The following is a 15,781-nucleotide window of genomic DNA, read 5'->3' on the forward strand; positions in this document are numbered from 1 at the left end:
TCCGCTAACCCAGAAATATTACCTCGGGTTAAGAACTTTGCTTCAGGATGAGAACAGAAATTGCGTGGCGGTGGCACAGTGGCAGCGGGTGGCCCCATTAGCCAAAGCGGTACCTCAGGTTCAGAACGGACCTCTGGAACGAATTAAGTTCTTAACCCGAGGTGCCACTGTCCATAAATAGACAATCGACGTTGATCCTCGTTCTGCATTTCTGGCTCTTCTCTCTTCGTCCTCCTTCCGCCTCGCCCCGCCCCTCCCCTTTCCCGCCTTTTCCACTCATGAATAATGCAAAGCAGGAACATGCGCAGTCTGGCCCACCTCCGCAATCTGCATACGAGTCGAGGCCCCGCTCCCTTCCCCCGCGCCGCCGCCCGTCCTCGCGGGCCCTGATTGGCCGCTTCTGCGCTCGCGCTCTCTCCCCCCGCCCTCGCCCGCGGGGACAACCTAACGGCGCAGCTGAGCGCTCGTCCCGCCTCCGCGCTGGGGGGACGCGCCGCGCGTATTGGCCGAGTGGCGCCGTCGGTCATCGCCCCTTTGACGGAGGACGGGAGCGGACGGCGGGGGGGGGGGCTGCCCTGCCCGCCTTCGGGACTTGGCAGCAGGTTGGGTTGCGCGGCAGGGCGAGGGAGGAGGCGGCGGCGGCGGCGGCGGCTTCGGCAGCAGCGGGGGAAGCGGCGAGGCGGAGCGGCCGAGAAGGAAGGCAGAGAAAAAGGCGAGCGGGGCAAGAGGGTAAGAGGCGCCCGGCTCGCAAAGCCGCCACCGCCGCCCTCAGGGTGACGCGGAGGGGGAGGTCACGTGGGCACCTGTGAGGGGCGGGGCCGAGGAAGGAAACGCCCCTTGCGGTGGGGTCTTCAGGGGCGGGGCTTATGTGGCTCCGCCCTGTGATGCGAGCGGGCGGGGCCACGGAGGAGGGGCGTGCAGGGAAAAAGGGGAGGAGACAATGGAAGGTGGGAGGGGCTTGCACGGTATTTGAGGGGGAGGAGCTGAGAGGGGCGGGACCATAGGAAGTGGGAGGGGCCTTAAGAGGAGGGAGGCCTTTCCATGGGAGGAGCTGCTTCTGTGCTGGTCAAAGTAGGAGGGGCCTATCAAATGAAGGAGGGGCTTCTGTACAGTTCAGTGGGCAGGGCTTGCATGTTGATTGAGGGGCTTCTGTGCTGATCCCAAAAGGGTGCTCAAAAGGAGGGCAAGGAGTCAGCAGCCTCCTCCACATTGCAGGCACAGCATGAGCTTCTGGAACTCCCCGCCACAAGACGTGAGGTGGACTGCTTTTTGGGGGGAAGGGGCAGGTTTCACTGGCGGGGTGGGGATCTGTAGCTGGAGCTCCGCCTGCCTGGCCACTGAGGTGAAGAACAGGGCCTGGGCCGTTGGGCTTTCCGTTGTGGTATCTGGCTTCTCACTTTTGGTGAGAAGGGTCTCAGCGGGGCAGCGTGGGGAAGAGTATCTTGCCATTTAGATAGCAGACTGGAAGCACCGTGCAGGGAGGGCGGGGGGACTCTTGGGGCTTGGAACACGTAAGTAGTCATTGCAGAAGGTGCTTGAGAAGGGCAAGTGGTTCCTGTGCATGCACAGAGCGCCTTGATGGGTGAGGGTCACTGAGGAATTCCAGCGGAGAGGGTCTGGCCAGCTTCTGGACTCTACAGCAGCCTGTCTCCACTTTGGGTCCCCAGGCGTTGTTGGACTCCTACTCCCATCATCTCTAGCTAGTGGTCAGAGATGATAGGAGTTGTAGTCCAACAACACTCGTCTAGCTCAGTTGCTTAGAGTGTGGTGCTGATAATGCCAAGGTTGCAGGTTCGATCCCTGTATGGGATAGCTATGCATTGCAGGGACTAGATGGCTCTCAGGGCCACTTCCAACTCTACAATTCCATGATTCTGTTATTGTGTCTCATTTATTCATATACCACTTTTTGGGCCCAATAATTCTGGCAGTGTTAGAAACTCACATATACAGTCAAACCTCGGTTCTTGAATGGCTCCGTTTTCTAACGTTTCGATTCCCGAACCTGGAAGTAAAGGCTCCGGTTTCCAAACGCTTTTCGGAACCCGAACATCTGACGTGGCTTCCGCTTGAGTGCAAGAAGCAGTTCCTCGGTTGTCAAACGTTTCAGAAGTGAAATTTATTTTTTGTTATTATTCATTTCATTTCTATACCACTTTATATTTTAAAGAAAGAAACCTCAAAAGCAGTTTACAACACATTAGAACATCAAATAAAACAATACAGAATCCAAAAAAGCTTCAAGGGGAATATTCCAGATCCTTCTCTAAGTAGCAATTTGCTTTTCCCACTTCTGTTTTACCTACTTAATTTCTAGATCTGCCCCATAGCAGAAGTAGTGTCAGCTAGGACCTCGGAGATCAGGGTTCAAATTCCAGCTGTGTCCTGAAGCTCACTGGGGGACCTTGGCGTCAGTCATGGCCTCTTAATCTACCTCACAGGGTCATTGTAGGAATTAATGGGGGGGGGGTTACCCATGGACTCCTTGGAGAAAAAAGTGGGATACAGAGGCAGTGAACAAGCTCTTCTGCTGACCTGCTTAAGAAAGCTGGAGGGACCAGAGTGTTTGGCAGAGTGGGGCTGTTTGGCAGAGTGGGGCTGCTGTTAACACACGTTGCCAGCATTAGAAACTGAGATAAGAAAGCTAGGAGCTAAAGGGCACCTTAAACCTCCGTTATGGGTGCAACAACAGAATTTCTAGGCATGCTTTTTTGATAACAAGAATACAAAGCTGAAAATCAATGAACTGCAGCTAAAATATTATGTTCATTTTTCACATGGTCTAGTCCTTTCCCTGCCCACCCTCCTAATATCCTTAAGAGGGACTCTTCTCCAGTCTTCAGGGAGTAGCTAGAAGGGGGAAGGCAGAAAAGGGTCCTCATTTCCTTTCACTTTGCAGTTTTAATCTGAAATCTTAGGCGCAATACTGTGCTCAGAAACTGCTTGCTCTAATGGAATTCCCTGTTGCAAAAATGCGCCTAGAACAATGGGAATTCCCAACACCAGTTATTGCTCTTCCAGAAATGAGCCCCTTGAAATGATATGCAGGAAGGTCTTGGGGGCTGGTGCTCTCTAATTAATGCCGGGGAAAACACTATTTGGACAAACAACTCATTGCCACTGGGTGCAGTCTCCTCGTGACTTGGCTTGCTTGCAAGGGATATGATGGAGCCAGAGGGGTTGTGTGGGGCTTGGAGAGGGAGGGGGGCTGGAGCTGTCATTCCTGAGCTGAGGGGCTGATGCTGGGGTCTGTTCTCCTCTTCCTGGATGGGCGCCATGAGGATGGGAAATGGGTGCTGGAGTCCCATGGGGAGCCAAGGTCGATTTGGCTACTCCCAGCCCTGAAAGCTGCTGCAAAAAGCTGCATTTTACCTGCATGGCAAAAGCTTTATTTTGGTTAATTTTCTGCAAAGCAGCAAGGAGCATGCCTTGCTGTGTGCCAAGTGCTTTTTCTCTCTCGACTGCTTTCAGAATGTTATTAATTGTGTTTGGTTTTGGAATATTTTGATCTGTTTCAAGACATCATTGCTGCTTTTCCAAGTTGTGGAGGAAGGGCAGGATATAAATTCAGTAAGCAACAATAAATAGACATGCAGGTGTTTGGCTTGTCTAATGCAGAAGGAAACTGTAAATTCTGTCACTGCATCCACTGGTTTATTTTGTGTCAAATCTCCATAGAAGATTTATACTTTGCTTTTCTTCCTTGGTCACTTGAAGCAGTTTACAGTGCAATATAACGCTTTTAAAAATTGATCACTTTATATTCTTCTCATCTCCCTGTTTCCATAGCTGTACTGTTGGTGTAATTTAATTTTAAGGGGCAGCCTAGGCATGCTTCATCTGCTACATCCCACGATATGGCATATGTGTTGTATGTGCATGTGATGCCATGGCTCAGGCAATGGTGCGATATCTGGCCTTTGGAAAATTCGGGCTTATTCTTTTTGCTGTGGATGGAGAATTCGTAGGGAGTCTGAAGCAGAGGAAGACTCAGTAGCACAGAAAGAAAATTATACTCTTTCAGAGGTGAGAAACATGAAAATTGGAGGCCAGTTGAAACTTCTGTCTGAATGGAGTGTACTGAATAGGATGGAGTGCAGAACCTAGCCCAGTTCTGTGGGCAACACTTGCTCTTTAATAAAAAAACCACCTCTTTACATCTGCTTCCGTGGAAGGCATTATTTGCATCGGATGGTTGTTGGAGAAAGAAATCTTTTCTCTTGTTCAGAGTTGGTTCCAGGATCTGCGTGGTTTGTGCGCTCACAGTTGTGTCAACAGAGTTTGGGCCTCATGGCAGGCAACAAGATCTCGATGAGGAGATGTGTGCATGCAATAAAGGAGTTTGTGTTTCGCCACAGCTTCAGTCACCAGCAGCATCTCTTGGCAGCGACAGTAGGGCACTGATGGATCCATGGGGTTGAAAGCAGCCCAATGCAGCCTTCCCTGGCCTGGTGCTTTCTGGATATTGTTGCAGCCAACAGTCCCCCAGGTTTGGGAAAGACCTCTGCACACTTGCAGTCTCGCACCGCCCAACTTGTTGGAAATCTGCACGACTTTGCCTCTCCTTCTCTTTCTGGGGGACTCTGAAATGCACCGCCAGAGTGGATTTCTATCTGATTACAGATAAATTACTTTTATACTATTTTCCCCCTATAATTACCGGTACTTTCCTAAATTACTTTTATACTATTTTCCCCCTACGATTACTTTCCTAAATTACTTTTATACTATTTTCAGGTTCCCAGGTTGGTGAAATGCCACCCTGCCCGCCTGGGGCTGCATCACTTCAGTGATTTCCAAGTGTTACTCGTTTCTTAGAAGGAAGTTGGCCTAAATTTAGCGCTTGCCTTTTGTGACATCCGCTGTTTGTCCTTTGAGGAGGTGTGGAGCCCTTCTGCTCCAAAACGTTTTCTGAAATACTGCCTCTGTGATGTAACAAGAGGAAGGGAAGGTGTCCTTAAAGACAGCTTTAAGGAAGTGGGGTTTGTTTTGAAACCAGGATCTTGTTCTCGGGATGCAAGAAATGACACCCCCTTTGGCACATGGTAGGATTTCTCTTTTTAAAAAGTTAAATGGTCCAAATAGACTTGCTGCTGGAAGTCAGTTGCCTGGGCCTTGTGCAGATTTGCAGAGTTTGTCTTGGGGTTAAAAGTAATTGACAACTGAGTGTGGTTGCTGGGAGGACAGGAGCTTCCAAGGGAGCAAGAACCAGCTAGAGGCCAGCCTTTCAATTTGCCCTTGTGCAGAAGGACAACACAAAGAGTTGGCACATTTCTGTACCAAGCGCCACACCTTTCCTGTGTTTTCATGACAGCCCTGGGAAGTCATTCAGGGAGTGATGTGGGGCTGTTTGGATGAGGTTCCCAGTGAATGCCACCTCTGAAGGCAGCTTCCACCATTGGCATTGAGGGAGAGAAGTTAGGTGGAAGGGGGCCACATGAATCACTTGGAGGCCAGTGAAGCCTTTCTGCAAGTGCACTGCTTGGGGGGTCCTCCTGGATCCATTGCTGTCGCCTGAGGCTCAGGTGGCCCAGAGTGCCTAAAACCTTCAGCTTTGGCTGGTGGCCCAGCTACACCCCTGTCTGGACTGGGATAGTCTACTGTCTATGCCCTGGCAACCTCAAGGTTTGATTATTGCAATGTCTTATACGTAGGGCTACCTCTGAAGATAGTTTGGAGACTTCAGCCATTGCAGAATTCAGCAGCCAGGTTGCTGACCAGGACAAGACTGTTTGAGCATCTTACACTGATCCTGCTCCGACTGCACTGGCTGCCCAATTCAAAGTGCTGTTTTTGACCTCTGAAGCCTTAAAAGGCTCACGACTGCATTACCTCAAGGACCGTCTCTCCCTGTATAAACCGACACAGACACTGAGATCATCTTCTGAGGCCCTTCTTCATGTGCCTCCTCCATGAGAGGTCCAGAGGGTGGCACATGAGAACGGGGCCTTTGTTTGTGGTATGCTCTCCCCAAGGAGGCTCTCCTGGTGCCTTCATTACATATCCTTAGGCGCTGGCCAAAAGCATTTCTCTTCTCCCAAGCCTTTGGCTCATGGGACCATTTACGGCCTTTTAAACTCACTGTGTGTGTGTGTGTGTGTGTGTGTGTGTGTGTGTGTGTTTGTGTGTCACCCACATATATAAGGGGGTGGTATTGTTTTTGTCTGTTACTATGGTATCTGTTTTTGTGTCTTTATATTGTAAACTGCCCCGTCATGCTCTGATGAAGGAAGGTATAGAAATTCAGTAAGTAAACAAATAAGATTAATAATAAATAATATTCCAAAGCCATGGCATCAACACAGAGGTCGCCCTGGCCTGGGAGGGCTCTGCAGAGATGCCATTTATTATTTGCAGAGCAAACATGGACACAGGTTGCAGGGGGAGAGAGCAGACCCTCCAAATGTCCCTATTTTCTAGGGATGTCCCTGATTTAGAGAAGCCATCCTGGTTTCTGATTTGATCCTGGAACATCCCACTTTTCCTTAGAATGTCCCTGTTTTCATTGGAGAAATGTTGGAAGGTATGGAGTAATCTGACCCCCGAGCTGTTGGAAGGCAATTCTGTATAGGGAAGTTTTTTAAATGTGAATGTTTTACATCTGCCCAGAGTGCTGGGGCAGCCCAGTAAGATGTGTGGGGTATAAATAGCAAAATTATCATTATGGAACGGGACGTCCCTATTTTCAGCGAAGAAATGTGGGAGAACGAGAGAGGAGGGCAGTCGTAACTGGGGATAAAGCCGGCCCCTGCATACTCATTCTTGGAATCAGGAGGACAGGCCAGGAGCCGCCCTCAGTGAGCACAGAGAAAGCCTTTCTGTCAGCTGGGCAGAGTGGTTGAAAGGGGCGCAAGCTTTTCCCAGAGGCATCTGAAGGTAGCCCTGTTTAGGGAAGTTTTTAATGTCTGATGTTTTATTGTGCTTTTAATTCTGTTGGGAGCCACCCAGAGTGGCTGGGGAAACCCAGCCAGATGGGCGGGGTATAAATTATTTGTTGTTGTTGTTGTTGTTGTCTGCATCCTGCATCACTGCCCCTCTCTCTCGCCCCGATCGGTCTGCCTTGTTTTCATTATCAATGGAGCAGCTTAAAACCATGACTTCACCCTTCAGATATGTTCTTGGAAGTGCTGGAAAAAAGAAGTCCTCTCTCCTGCAGGGTTCAGTTGCTTTGACTTGGGGAACTCAAGGGTGGAGATAGGGTCCTTGGAGCTGAGGGGCATCAAACAGCCCCTGGGAGGGTCTTCTGGGCACAGTTTCCACAAGAAACTTCTCAGCTGCCGTGAATTATTTTTCTATGTAGTTCTGGGCGAGAAAAACTGCCAGGAAGTTGAAGTCGTCTTTCTTTCTAATTTATTGCCTCCTTGTGAAAAACCTCCGGGCTTTCTCTGCTGGAAATGAAGGCAGCAAACTGCAGAGGGCCATTGGTGTGCAAGTCAGAAAATGGAGCCTTCCTTCCCTGTTCAGCCTGGGTTTCTTGTCAGCGTTAGAAACACAGATATATAAGTCAGTTGCCAACCTTAAACCTAGATTAGGGTTGCCACCACGGAATCAGTATTAGACATTAGCCAGGCATGTTTTGCAGCTGGTGCGTCCAATTGCGACCACGTGGAGATACCTGGGTGCCGGGTTGGTGACTGGGCAAAGCAAAATGTCACTTAGAGAAGGATCCAAAACATTTCCCTTGAAGCTTGAGTTTGTTTCATTCTGGTTTGTTTTATTTGATGTTCTAGTGTGTTGCAAACCACTTTGAGTATTGTTCTTTGAAATACAGAGCGGTATAGAAATGAAATGAATCGTCCTCATCATCTTCAAAGTGTAAAAAATGGTGCCTAGGCATTCTATTGTGGCAACTGTAGCTTAGGTTTAACGAGATACAGATTTTATATATGAGTTTCTAACACCAAACAGAATGTCTAGGTGCCATTTCTTTTTCAATGAATTTAATTATTATGAGGTTGTTTATTTCATAAAATTTACAGAATCATAAAATTGTAGAGTTGGAAGGTATCTCAAGGGTCATCTAGTCCAACCTCCTGCAAGGCAGGAATCTCTCGCCCTATAGGACGCACTTTTCCCCCTCCAAAAATGAAGGGGAAATGTGTGTGCGTCCTATGGGACGAATGCAGGCTTTCGCTGAAGCCTGGAGAGCGAGAGGGGTCGGTGCGCACCGACCCCTCTCGCTCTCCAGGCTTCGCGGACCTCTCCACAAGCAGCGGGAGCCAGCGCTGGGCTCCCACAGCTTGCAGAGAGCTGCCTGTTTGGGGGCTGGGGCAGGGGAAGCTCGGGCCTCCCCGCCCCAGCCCCGCGCCTGGGGGAAAAGAATTTCCCCCCTTTATTTCCCCCCCGAAAAACTAGGTGCGCCTTATGGGACGGTGCGTCCTATAGGGCGAAAAATACGGTACTGCTTGATTATGTTTATGGGAGGGGATTTGGGGGGGGGGCAGGAACGCTGGCAATCTTGGTTCTCACCACTTTTTTTTGTACTAAAAATTTCCTGCACACAAAAAATTGCAGCTCAGGCCCCCAGTTTAGGGTTATCTCCCATTTATGTAACTGATGAGGAGGAATGGTTTGGAACTTGGGCGGCCAAAACATTTCCTCCTTTCTTGTCCTCTGCGACTTCTTTCTTCCTCCCTCCTTCCCTCCTGAAGCAAAATTGTCCTGGCAATACGACGGACGCTTAATGACAGTGGAAATAAATTCTTTGTTGTTACCCAGCTTGCTCTGGTCTTCCTGAGGGCAGCAGAGAGAGAAAGCGGTGGGGATGCGCATGGGGGAGTCCAAATCTCCCCCCCCCCGCCCCATTATGGGGGAACAAAGGCCCGTTTCTGCTCTGGCACATCTTCCTTCCTGCTCAGCATCTGATGTCCATTTCAGGAGGCTGGTGGAGCCTTGGGGGCATTCTGTCCATTACAGAGGCGTAGCTCTTTCCCTGTCAATGGGATTTTCTTTGGGTTGGGGGGCTTGTTCCCTTGCATCTTCTGCTAAGACTTCTCCTCCTGCATTTAAAACAAAACTTCACAGAAGTTCGTTAGGAAGCTCCTCCACACCTGTTTAATGATGCTTCTTCCCATGGTGCCTCCTGCCCCCCCCCCCCTTTTTGAATTTTATACAGCTGGTCTCAGGGCGCTTTGCAGCATAAAACCACAATATAAAAACACAAAATGCAAAATAAAAATAAAACAAGGGCATTGGGTGTCAATCAGCCAAAGGCCTGGTTAAAGAGGAACCTTTTTTGCCTGGCGCCTAAAGGTGTATAATGAAGGTACCAGGCAAACCTCCCAGGGGAGAGCATCCCACAGACAAGATGCCACTGCAGAAAAGGCCCTGTTTTCATTTTGTCACCCTTGAGATATTGGGGCCTTGAGCACTTTGAATTGGGCCTGGAAACTAATGGGCAGCCAGGGCAGTCAGGCAAGTATCAGTGCAAAATGCTCAAACTGTCTTGCCCTGGTGAGCAGCCTGGCCACTGAATTCTGCACTAGCAGAAGTTTCCGAACTGTCTCCAGAGGCAGCCCCATGTATAAAGTTTTGCAGTAATCCAACCCACTCTCCCCTACCACCATGCAAGAGTTTTCCTGCTCCCTGGAGGAATCCCCTCTCTCAAAACATGGCAGGCTGCTTCCAAAATCTCCATGTTACAGTCGCCAAAATGGAATGCCCAGCTACCATTTTGGGCCAGACGGCTGAAAGTCTATGCTGCTTTTGATTTTATTTCTTGATTTTTGTGTTTTGTGTTGTTTCCCCCATAGTTTTGTTTGTTTGCTGAGCTGCCCCAAGAACTTCATTACAGGGCAGTAAGGAAACCCTGTGAATAAAACAGTGACCAAATGCTAGGTCTTTTTCATGCCACCTGCAGTCTCTGAAAAAATGTGTGATATTCCGTCCCCTGAAGGTCACAGAGTTAAATGAAATCACTGGACCATCTTGATTGACACTGTGGCAGGAGCATATTTAAGAAGAGATCATATTAAATCAGATATTTAGCCTGTGAGTATAGCAGGAGTGATTTTTGATGTTAATGAAACCATGGTGTTTGGAAGTAGTTTTCCTCTGTTTTGCCCATTGCATGGAGAATTCTTTGAGGATTTATTTCGGTCATTCCTTCTACAACCTGGTGCCCCCACCTGCTCCTCAAATAGCGACCTGGATCCTCGCTTGTGGTTGTGGTGATGCAGAAACCCGGCCCCCTCTGCCTCAGAGCTGTTGTGAGTTGTGTACACTTCAACAGGTTCTTGTTGCATTCTTTCTCCTGCCCACAAACCCTTTGCAAGTTCAGATTGAGCAGGAGGTGTTTCTAAAGGTGGCTGCAGCGGCCCTCCTGTTCCAGAATTCCTGAGCAGGTGAACTGGGAGTCCCACAGGCTCACCTGTTGTGCAAGCTGGCCTGGAGGAGTTCTTATTTCGGAAGATGCACAGCCACCCTTCGCTCCCGGAGGGGTAGGCAGAGGCTTGCCAGAGGTTGTGTCTCTTTGTACCTGTAGGCTCCCTTCCAAATCCAGGTAAGACATTTGTACCTGGAGGCAGAAACGGCAGGTTGGAGGGAGCAGTGCTTCTGGATACCAAGTTTCTGGAGACCAGCGGGGACCAGGGGTAGACAGCTCTCATGCTCGAATCCTGCTTGTGCACTTTACATTGAGGCAGAGCTAGAAATGTGTGGTTTGCACCTGGTGTGGGTCCAATTGCAACCCTGTGAAGATCTCTGGCTGCCAGGTTGGCAACTGGCATCTCCCTCTGACTGCCCCTTTGGCTTTCTTAAGCAGATGCGCAGAAGAGCTTGTACCTTGCATTTGTATCACAAGGAGTGCATTGTTCACCCCCCCCCCATTAATTCCTACAACAACCCTGTGAGGTAGGTGAAGAGGCCATCACTGACTCTAAGGTCACTGACTCTAAGGTCACCCAGACGGAGTGGGGATTCGAACCCTGATCTCCCAGGTCCTCATCCAACACTCTCACCACTACACCCACTGGCTCCCTAGAGTCCTTCTGCTATGGGGCAGCTCTATAAATTAAGTTGGTAAGTAAATATGGAGAAAGCCAAATGTCACTTAGAGAAGGACCTGAAATACTCTCCTTGATGCTTGAATTTGTTTTATTCTGGATTGTTTTATTTGGTGATCTAATGTGTTGTGAACGGCTTTGAGGTTGTTTTCTTTAAAATATAAAGCAGTATAGAAAACAACAACAACAATATAATACCCCATTGGAAAAAGGTGCCTAGACATTCCATTGTGGCAACTGTAACTTAGGTTTAAGGTGCCATTTGGCAATTCTATTTTTTTAAAAAAATAATATTTATTAAAGTTTTAAAGGTTACAAAAAGAAAAAGTAAAAACACCATATTAAACAAAAACACAACAACACATCACAATAAAGAAAAAAAAGAAAAAGAAGAAAACAGAAAAATAAAATCCATTAAAAAACAACAATACAGCGAATCTTCCCATAACTTATCTTTCATTTGCTTGTTTCCTTGACCTCCTCACACCTCCCTTTTTTGTATTCTAGTTCGGTTAGCTATTTCAGCAAATCCTTTCCATCTTTTCCAATTTTTGTCCTGTAATTTATCTTAATATAATGTAACTTTACTTTCCCTCCTTTCACCAATTAACAGTTTGTTTTTTACATTTCTGCTAAAACCACATAGCTCCATTCCAACATCCTTCTAACATTCATTAATTTTACAATGTTTCTGTAAATAGTCTTTAAATTTCTTCCAGTCTTCCTCCACCGACTCTTTGCCATTGGGCAATTCTAACCCTGGGGGACAAAGAGAGGGTTTCTCCACGGATCTGCGCTCCCCAACCATCCCAGGTCTGGTGTATCAGCAAATGAATGCAAGCCCAGCCTTCTGTTTTGATGGGCACAGTGTGCCTCTCTCCCTGGAGGGGCACCAGGCATGCTTTCTCAAGGAGATGTATTTGTGGGTGCAACGCTCTTCCTCCCTCCCTCCCATGCCACAATATTCACACATGCATCCCCCTCTGCCCTGGTTTCCTGCAGAAGGGTCTTCCAGACTCTCCGAGAGGTCAGGCTCCCTGAGCCCACCTGCAATCCTGCTTACATGTCTCCCACCCTTCGCAACAGCGTGGGCATCTGCAGAATGAAGCCCACCCCCACCCCAGGGCCCAGCTCTTCCTCCGGAGACCCTGCTCTTGGGAACGTTGCTCCCTAGGGAAGGTTCCCCACTGGGTTGGGCCGGAGGATGGATAGACGAGTCCAAAAATGAAGGCCTTCTCTTCTCCTCTAGGGATGACCAATCGGCTTCTGCTCAGCTCGGCTTGTTGAGCTGCTGTTGGTTGTTTATGAGGAAAAGCTCCTGGAAGGAGGACGGGTAGCTGGCGATCTGTGACTTTTGTTCTCCCTGCCGGACTTCTTGGTGGTTCCCCCCACCTTGCAAAATTAGATTTGCAGAGATCCCCTACTAATCCTTTTTTCTGAAGGAATATTAGCTTCCTCAGTCCATAATCTGGCCTTGGTGGTTTTATCTTATTAACGGGTGTGCGAGCATCTGTCGGTGTGGCTTCTCCCTCCTCCTCTTCGGGAAGCTTAATCCGGTTTTACTACCTTGTTTATCCTCACGAGAGGCCCCAGATCGCCTTGAAAAAGCCTGCCTGCCAGATCTCACATTATTTATTTATTATTATTATGATTTGTATAAATATTGTTTGCATACATTGGTATGCCACTCTATACAGTGGTAGCTCAGGTTAAGAACTTAATTCGTTCCAGAGGTCCATTCTTAACCTGAAACTGTTCTTAACCTGAAGCACCACTTTAGCTAATGGGGCCTCCTGTTGCCACTGCGCCGCCGCTGCACGATTTCTGTTCTCTCTCTTTTTTTTAAATGATATTTATTAGAAGTTTCAAAAATTACAGAGAAAGAAAAAAGAAGAAAGCAACAACAACAAAAGAAAATTTTCAAAGCATATATAACAATACTTAAAAGAGGGAAAAAAGACTTCCGGGTTAGCGCTGCCGATTAATGGCGGATTCCCTCCGAGCTCCGGAGGGAATCGGCTCCGCAGGATCGGGTCTTGTCCGCGCCGGCGACGCGGGGACCCTTAAAAATCACAGGCGCGGATGCCTGTGAACGTGGTGACTCGGCGGGCACCATTTGCGCCCCCCCAAACCGCGAAGGAGCCTTTTTAAAGGCTCAGGAACGGGGACGGGGGACGGCGCGGTGCTGTGAGTCGATTGCTCCTTCTGCGGAGCGAAGCCGCATGCCATTGCCGGAGAAGCGCTGACTTTTTCCTTGAAACATTTGGACTCAAAAACAAGAACCCGTGAGTAAACATGGAATTTGGATTTTAAACAAATTTTTCCTGAATTGGGAACGAGCGGGGAAGGGTCAAAAAGGAAGTCGCCCCCCCCCTTTGAGTAGATATTCTAACGCAAAGAGCTTGCAACTTAAGGTCGAGAGAACTTTAAAAAAAAAAAAAAAAAAAAAAAAACTTCACGGCTTGACGCTATAAACTTTACCGGAGGATAAACTTGACGTTTGGAGCTAAAGTTTCACCCCCCCCAGAACCCGGGGACGCCCCGTGAGAGAACCTGTTGAGGAACTATTGAAGATTTTGACAGCTGTCAAAATAGCTGTCAAAAGGAAAGGATAAAGGGAACTTTGTCTTTGTCGCATCTGCTGGCTATATTTGTTGCAACTTCTAGAAAATAAGGGAGAGCAGCTACAAATTAACTTACTGACTGGTTTTTAAACTGAGAGACACTGTAAAAATGGCTGAAAGAAGCAATAATCAGACTAAACTCAACAAAATACTGGCTCTCCTGGGAAAGTTACAAGATCAGACAGATGTTTTGACTACAAATGCGAACACCCTGGCCCTGGCAGTAAACAACATTGCTGAAGCTGACAGGGAGTGGAGGCAGGAAGTTTATACACATCAACAACAAGAGGAATTTGAGAGTCACGAGACTGTGGATTGTGAGGAAAAGGAAGGTGGACTGGTAATTTTGCAGATGTCAAGGGAGAATTACAGCTTGGGGCCTGGCACGCAGACAACAAAGGAGAATAAAAACTTGAGGTGGAAAGTTTGGACTGAGTTGGAAATTGCAAATTTGAGAGTGGAACACCTCATTAGTATTAATCTTAAATATGGAGGGCCAACTGGAAAAATCATGGATCTTGTTGGGTCAGAGCCCCGTCGAGCCTTGGGGCTTAACCTAAAGGACTATCCAAGAGGCCGGCAGAGAGGAACTGAGGGTGACTTGAGAGCCTCGGACGTGAGATCTCCAGGTTAAACAGTATTGATTGATGAACATTTATTGGGGACTAAACCGGGAAAGGGGGGTTGGAGTTTGGTAATCCAAAGGGTACAGAATTTTTAATTACTTACTTTTAATTTGTTTTGATATTTGTATGGAAGTTGGGAAAGCTATGGAAGGGAAATATTGACTTTAAGAAATATGTTAAAGAATAAGAAATGATGTATAAGATGTTTAAGATTAGATAAGCTAAAATTGGTGTCTAAAATGGTTAAAAGGAAATGAAAATGAGGAATGTAATAATAATTTTATGGAAGAATGAGGAAAAGTAAAATTACAGTATGTTAAAATTATTAAGTTTAAGGTTGAGAATTAAGTAATAAGGATTTGCAGGACTAATAATTTGAACTGGAATACAAGAAGGGGAGGGGAGAGGAGGTCTAAGAAAGAAGTTATATGAAAATAAGCAATTGAAATTTCATTTGTTTGTAATTGTTTTCTTTTTCTAAATTTTTGTATTTTCTGTTATTTTTTCTTTTTTGTGTGTGTCTATGTGTATTATTGAAATGCTAATAAACATTTATTAAAAAAAAAATAAAAGAGGGAAAAAAGAAAAAAGAAAAAAAAACATAAAAATCAATACAACAACAATAATAAAAACACAATATTCCATATCTCCATCCTTTATTTACTTGTTTCATCGACCTTCTCACACCTCCCTTTTTGTATTCTAGTTATTTATTTATTTCATCAAATTCTTTACATCCTTCTAAATTTTTTTTAAAAAATAGTTTGTCTTAACAGTCTAACCTATTAATTAACTCAACAAATCCTTTCCATCTTTCACTATATTCTGTCATTCAGTTTACCTTAGTTTATTTTAACCTTATCTTCCCAAAAATACCTTAAGACTTAAAACTTAATATTTATTTATACATAATTCCTTATAACATTTCTGCTAAAGCCAAATATTTTCATTCCAACATTTTTCCTAATACTCATTAATTTTACACTAATTCCCAAAATAATTTTTTTAAAGTTTTCTTCCAATCTTCCTCCAGCGTCTCTTCTTCCTGGTCTCAGGTTATGTCAGTCCTTACTGTCCATTCCATCTAGTCCATCAACCTGGTAATCTTATATCCGAGGCTCTTAAGTCTTTTCCATGTCCCTTCTGCAGGTCTTCTTCTTGTTTGTACTTGCACTTTACCTTGTCTTTTGTAGATCTCTTTCTTAATTTCTTTCCTTTCTCATTGAGGAGTAGGTCTCGGGGATGTTCCAACTCAAAAATATCTCCATCTCTCCTCAGCAGATCGGCCCATTCCCCACAGTCCCATTCCCCACAGTCAACAGTATAGTTCAGAAAATATTTAAAAGCATGTTTCAAAGTCCCTCCAAACTTAAGGGCCCCCACAACTCCAGACCCCCCCTGGCCCACTTCAAATTCAGCCTTCAACAACAATAGCTTATGCTCCTGTAGGGCCTCTGGCCTCTCCATTTGTGTTACTTGAGGTTCAACAGCAGCCTCCTCCATTATCTTCTGCGTTTGCACTTGCTCT

The 15,781-nt window shown here is 46.8% G+C and overlaps 1 protein-coding gene across 2 annotated transcripts in view; it reads left to right on the top strand.

Annotated features, from left to right (window-relative positions):
- Positions 1 to 275: 275 nt before the first annotated feature.
- The window catches only part of LOC307207189 (uncharacterized protein), a 49,272-nt gene continuing 33,766 nt past the window's right edge, over positions 276 to 15,781 (top strand). For both annotated transcript variants that reach the window (XM_079960978.1, XM_079960979.1), the window contains exon 1: positions 276 to 729. In XM_079960978.1, the coding sequence (XP_079817104.1) occupies positions 279 to 729 (451 nt within the window). In that variant the 5' untranslated portion in view covers positions 276 to 278. The remainder of the gene's footprint in view (positions 730 to 15,781) is intronic.

Source organism: Podarcis cretensis, assembly GCF_951804945.1.
Source record: "Podarcis cretensis genome assembly, chromosome: 18".
In the NCBI taxonomy this organism is placed as follows: Eukaryota; Metazoa; Chordata; class Lepidosauria; order Squamata; family Lacertidae; genus Podarcis; species Podarcis cretensis.